At 40.5% G+C, this 6,588-nt stretch overlaps 1 protein-coding gene across 1 annotated transcript; it reads right to left on the minus strand.

The window, feature by feature from the left end:
- Positions 1-259: 259 nt before the first annotated feature.
- Positions 260-5,753, minus strand: LOC139442697 (rho-related GTP-binding protein RhoQ-like). The gene is made up of 3 exons (XM_071223576.1): positions 5,556-5,753; positions 3,043-3,101; positions 260-2,267 (listed from the first exon to the last, which is right to left on the minus strand). Exons 1-3 carry the CDS (start codon positions 5,707-5,709, stop codon positions 1,893-1,895), a joined length of 588 nt encoding a protein of 195 aa, XP_071079677.1. The 5' UTR covers positions 5,710-5,753; the 3' UTR covers positions 260-1,892.
- Positions 5,754-6,588: the final 835 nt, after the last annotated feature.

The raw sequence follows: 6,588 nt of genomic DNA on the forward strand, positions 1-6,588 counted from the left end.
TGGTATCTCATTGCGCTAGCACTATGAAACTGGCACTATAAAAAGTACAAAAGCCCCCCCCCACCCCCCACCCCCACCCCACCCCCCAAACACACACAAACACGCACACACACACACACACACACACACACACACACACACACACACACACGCACGCACGCACGCAAACACGCGCGCGCGCACACACACAGACGCGCTCACGCACACATCCATGTTGCTGCATGGCCGAACAACACCACTCTCCCACCAAATATGTACACACTAAACAGTGAAATACACTGACCAAAAAAACAAAACTACGAGCAAATCTTTTATTTTTCGGATATTTTGTTCCACTGTTGTGCCGACCAGCGGCCAAATGTAAATAGTATAAAATATATATTGCACCTGTTGTAATGATACGAAACACTCAACTGAATACATTGTCCCTGGGTAACAATCAAAGTACTGGTGATCTATGAACTAAACAGGTTACGTATTTCAATCAATATACATGTAATTTCATGAAAGTACGTTATCCAGTGTTAAAGATCAGTGAAGCCTCATGTGACTTCTTGTTGTTTAAGTTCACAACATTTGGAGATCATAAGAGTCATCGTGTTCAGTACATGTTAGTCTGTCATAAAGACCCTGAAACAAATATCTCCAATACAGCAGACGCAAGTCTATAATATTTGGCAAGTCTAGATTAATGCAGTTTTTAAAAAGACCCTGGGCTCCTTTTTATTATATTTCATTACAATAATTTAACGCCTGTTTTTTTCGGAAAAATATGTTCATTTCAGAGACTAGATGTTAGTCTAAGTACATGTGTACCAAGATAGTTATAAAAAGAACGCGCGTGTGATTAAGCTTACATGTAATTACCAGTTTATTGTTTAAGTCGTATTACCTGGTGAACCCTCTGGCTTTGATGTAGTGACCCAAACATTCCTCCGATTGGGATTACCAATTTAGGAAGGTGATTTGCAGATTAAAGATTAAACATCTACTTATAATACGGTCACAGGCTGAACCAATGGTGATCACAGATTTATTTTAAAGTTCTTGTGATGACGGCATCAGTAAATTATAGAATTATTTCGTGTTCCTTGTTTGTGTGTAGACAAACACGTGACTCAGTTGTTGGTGAAAAATAGAATATGAAAATGAAAAATTATAAAATTAACGAAGTCAAATGCGTATAATTAAATAACGGTTTCAGTCAATTGTAGAATTAGTTCTTTTTCATGTTTTGTGAGTAGGCAAACATGTGACTACGTTTTTGGTGGAAAGTATAATATGAAAAAATCGACAAGGTCAAATGCTCGTAATTCAATGCTAGATGCATTATAATAACGGCAACATCTTACTGTTCACGCATCAAATGTTTACCGTCGAAATAGCGAAATGGTAAACACAAGATATGAGGAAAAAGTTCACAGATTGGCAGGTACATTGGTCAACAACCTAGGTGACGTAAGCACTGTGTAAGGTTAACAAGATGGCATCGGGGATTTCGCTTGAGGGGCCACATGGTTAATAAGCGTGTCCTTCACACAACTGTCCGCCTTCATATCAACCCGTCACTGATCGGAGTCATGGCGTAATGAATTAACTTTAATAGACTCATTGCATGGAATGTCTTGGTGAGGTCCACGCAGCGTGGCCGGGTTAGTGTTGACATCGCCTCAGGCGGTGAGGTGTCCGGCTTCAGACAGATGTCTCGTCTAAGGGATGAGTCATGTCCGTGATGACATCTTGTTGCAAAAAACATGATTTTTACGGACAGTAACTTCCGATGAGGAATGGCAGACGATTCTCGTATTTGGGTAACGAGACAGACATCTCATGTGAACACACGTTCTCGCGAGATTGAGATTCGATTCATCCCGATCCTGGTAGGATCAGAGTCATTTCTTGAAGAGTCTGCGCAAGATGTTGCCCTTCCTCTTCCGGTCCTTCAAGGCGGAAATGACGACATGATCAAACACTTCCTTAAGGCCCTGCTGTTTCTTCGCGGAACATTCCAAATAGCAGTCAGCGCCTATCTCTTTAGCCAACTTCGCGCCTTCTCTCGTTGTGATATCGCTTTCCCTCGTTCCCTTCCTGAGATCTGTCTGAGTTCCTACTAGGATTATTGGAACCTTTCTGTGTGTGAATTCTTTGATCTCTGGGAGGAGAAGATCCTGTACCCTCAAGAAAGACTCCCTGTCGCATGTCGAGAAGCACAGCACGAACACCTCGCTCTCTTTGTAGGTGATGACTCGCTCGTGTACAAAGTCATCCTGGAAGAAAAGTAAATGGTCAGTGAACGGACTTTTGACAAAACATGAAATACTTTCCCTCGAACCGTTTTATATTCGGAGGGAGGATACACTAACCTTGTCAGAATGTATTTTTTTGGTTTCTCTTTTTTTCAACAGTCTGAAGCATAATTATGTTTTTCAAGCATTTCCTGCGACAATGTATTTGTTTCGACACAATTACAGCCCTCTCACTACCCACAAAGCTCTGTTATCAGCAAGTCCAAATATTAGCCCTTGATACAAGTGCAATACAATGCTCTGATATGCGCGTCACACACCCTTCTCTATTCCGACCTCTACTTGGGCGGGTCAAAGTATGAGAGTCATGAGATGACCACGGGGCGGGGGCCAACCACGTCACATAGACCGTCAGATGATAACGATCGACAAGCTGATTGCAATTGACATTATCATTCGGAAATTAACAACCCATCAATCATTTTTCAAGATAACCATCAAAAGACATATCATGTGTTGTTTTCATATTAAATGGGCAGAGGTTTTATATGTAAATCAAATTGGTTCGAATCCCTTATGAAAATGCATTGGGTAATCTAGCAATAGGTCCTATATCCTGACCCTGACCCTGACCCTGACCCCACGCTTGATCCCAATCAGCGACAGAGAGATACATCCGGATCCATTAATGTTTTGTCGATGACTATGCTATTTCGTATTTCACATGTTTCATTACTGTTATTTAAGGGGTAAATTTGAAATATGTTTCAAATTATTAATCTGAAAGCGTATCTACCTGTCCAGGTGTATCGAAGATATTCACCATGAATTCCTTTCCGCCAACTGCCATGCGCACTGCAATTGAAATAGACAACATAAGGACATAGTAAAAACATGTCACAGCCGTACAGTTAATTGATAGTTGTCAAGATAGGAAATGTGTGTCATCAGTAGTTTTTTGTCCTGCGTGTTTATAGCCCATGTATCGTAATACTAAGATTAACTTACTATAGAATTGCTATACTGAATATAAATGGCAACGGGGGCGGTCGGGTAGCCTAGTGGTTAAAAGCGTTTGCTCGTCACGGCGAAGACCCGGTTCGATTCCCGACATGGGTACAATGTGTGAAGCCCATTTCTGGTGTCCCTCGCCGTGATATTGCTGGAATATTGCTAAAAGCGGCGTAAAACCATACTCACTCACTCACTCACTAAATGGCAACGCTAGAGAATAATCAGTCTCGGTTATCTGTCGACATTGGGCGTGAAAGGCGAAATAGTGAAGAAAATTATAGGAATGGATCACTGACTGCTCTAACGGCAGCAGCCGCCACTCACACAATTGGCATACAAAAGCGGACTGTAAACGATCAAGTTTTGACCAGACAATCAGCTGCAGTTAATGGAGAATAAACTTTTTCTCCTGTACCCCCGCGGGAGGTCTTTTTGGGGGAAATAGATGATGATGTTGATGATGATGATGATGATGATGAATCTGGGCGAGCCAATCCAGCGACACCATTGCGCGTGTACTGACTATGTTGAAACTAAAACCCTATATGTTGACGTTGAATTACTTCCGATGTGTAAAAATGCAGATAAGCTGCATTATTATAAACTTGCATTATAATTTCTTACCCAAATAATAGGGCATTGCCATTTGATCCTATAGACAACAGATCAAATTGCGCATAGTTTATATGTTCAATATATTACGATGTGTCCATATCTAAAATGACATGGTTTTTGTTGGGGAAGATCTCTAAAACCGTTTCGCCCGCTTACGTCTCAAAACACTCAAAAGCGGCCATGTTCATCTGAGGTATATGCAATTCAGTTATACGCCCTTCTTTGTGCCAATGCTATCGCTCTTGTTCGTAAAATCACTGACCTGAATCCATTAAGTATCATATTTCAAGACTTTGAATTCACACAGGATAAGATGCTATTTATATCCATATAGTAATTATCAGCATCCCTTTTGAAACCCATCTCCAATTTTCCTAGAGAGCGGGGATGTTATTTCAACTAAATAATGTATAAATAGACATCTATTATAAAGACGGATCCTCGTCAAATAGACTCCACCCTCACGGGTATGCTGTGGTTTAAATAAAACTCCGAATGACATACATACGGATTTGGATATTCTTTGAACGCCCTTATCCTTTTGACTCGGGGTTGTATTAATGTAACATGGGCGAAAAGACATAACCTGCAAACATGGCATATAGCGATAACCCTGGGAAAGCGGTATCACCGTTCATTCTATTAATCCCTGTTTCTTAAGCCGGTAGTCTTAAAACAGGTCAAAATACGACAAAGCAAATAGTAGCGAATGGGTCAAAAGGAAATCCTCGTCTTACTTCCGCGTTTACTTGCAAAAAGCATATTTACGATTCTGCACTGAATATGATTTCAAGGCGGACAAATATGTTTTGGCACACAAGGGAGTTTGTGGTGGGATATTTGACATGATTCTGTGGTAACAAAGCTGGGTCCTCGTGTTACGTTCATGTTTCTGGTTTTTAATAGCCGGACATATTTTCTTCAACAAAACAAATAACCACAACCAGAACTGAATGAACACGTTAAATGGTAATGTCATTGCAAAATATGATTCATTGGTTTTAGTTAAATATGTTAATTGTGAAAATATGAGATGATGCGAATGCGTGTATTTTCTCTTGTTCATAATGAATAAGGTACGATGGGGTAGCCTAGTGGTTAAAGCGTTTGCTCGTCACGCAGAATACCCGGGTTCGATTCTCCTCATGGGTACAATGTGTAAAGCCAGTTCCTGGTGTCCTCCGCAGTGTTTTGCTGGAATATTGCTTAAAGCGGCGTAAAACCATACTCACTCATAATGAATAATAAATGCCCCTCGCTCTATCATAGACATTTTCAACGTAATTTGCGTACATATGACACCAAACTACCCATAGTAAGCACTTTGTAATTTAACTTCTCATAAATCAATGACAATAAGTTTTAAAAAGGTGCTGATGGTATAAATATAAGCAAATATTATCTATGTAGGACCATTACACACTTACATGTGTTTGTGTATTTATGTAATACACACAGGCACAAATATTCCGCATGTGTGTACATGCAAGGCATGCATACGGCGAGGTGTGCACATGCATGTAACACTCTCACACACACACACACACACACACACACACACACACTATACATTTCACACGAAGAGGTGTATATATGTATGTAACACTCACACATATAGACATTACTCACATACACAAATAGCGCAGTGGTTAACACAGATAGCGTTGTAACACTTCTCACCTGTATACTTGTCCAACATCGTAGCCACGTAATCCTTTCTAAACCTTTTACTTATGTACGTCCTGAAGAGCGTTGTCTTCCCAATAAGACCGTCGCCTAGTAGCGCACAGTGGATAGTCCTACTTTCCGATAGTTTACAGTTGTCTGATTTCATTTTAACTCAGTTTTATCTTACAACGGGACACTACGAAGTACCTTAAGTTGTGTTGTCGTCAAATGGTGGTGACCCAGGTATATAGCGAGCGTCAGCCAATCAAAAACCAGGAGTTACGGACCGTAGTCACAAGCCGGAAAAGTCACATGACCCTTTTCGTGTGTCATTGTGGTCCGATTTAGGTAAGTCGGTGCAAGTTTTATAACTTCGTGTGGCAAACGGAGCGAGTTGATCTCATTCGCTGCTTGTGCCTCGTAAGAATGTTACAACACGGAAGGTGAATGTACTTATTTATTCAAAACTTCAACCTCTTCTCACTGGATAATTTCTCACCCCTATACATTATGGTGAACTTGGAGGTCGTGTGAGTGGCAGTTTACACCGTGGTGGATCGAATTTAAGTGCGTCATTGTTCAAAGCGCAACAGTGTAAATATATACAAAAAATGCAAACGGGAAATTGAATGAATACGGAAAACCGCCTAACTATTACATTCCTTAAAAGTACGTCAACAAAGGCACTTGAGATCAGAACCTACAGACGTACATGTAGTGTACTAAGTAACCACAACAGAATACGTAACATTAATTATAGGTAAATCAACTGAACGTAAAACACAGATAATCTCCCTCGCTGTGGTGAATTTGATTTGTTGTAGTGATCAGACAAATCGTTTCACGGAAGACAGACTGCATTTGTTGTCTCTTGTGCAATACGAAAATACAATCATTAATTGTCAGTTACCTATGCAAGTATTAGTGAGTGTCGCTAAATTTGTCGCCCCGGTTTCGTGTTTTCTTACTCTGTATGCTACAGGTAAATCTATCCGAACGGGGTACACCCTTTGTATGTTGTCAGGTTGGTTTTTTTTAATGACCT

Source organism: Haliotis cracherodii, unplaced genomic scaffold, assembly GCF_022045235.1.
Source record: "Haliotis cracherodii isolate W230 unplaced genomic scaffold, xgHalCrac1.p SCAF_5, whole genome shotgun sequence".
Classification (NCBI taxonomy): domain Eukaryota; kingdom Metazoa; phylum Mollusca; class Gastropoda; order Lepetellida; family Haliotidae; genus Haliotis; species Haliotis cracherodii.

Coding starts and splice junctions, on each gene's coding strand:
- LOC139442697 (XM_071223576.1), bottom strand. CDS start 5,709: ATGAAATCAGACAACTGTAAACTATCGGAAAGTAGGACTATCCACTGT. Junction 3,102..5,555: donor GATGTTGGACAAGTATACAG/GTGAGAAGTGTT, acceptor TTTCAATTGCAG/TGCGCATGGCAGTTGGCGGA. Junction 2,268..3,042: donor TCTTCGATACACCTGGACAG/GTAGATACGCTT, acceptor CTTTTCTTCCAG/GATGACTTTGTACACGAGCG.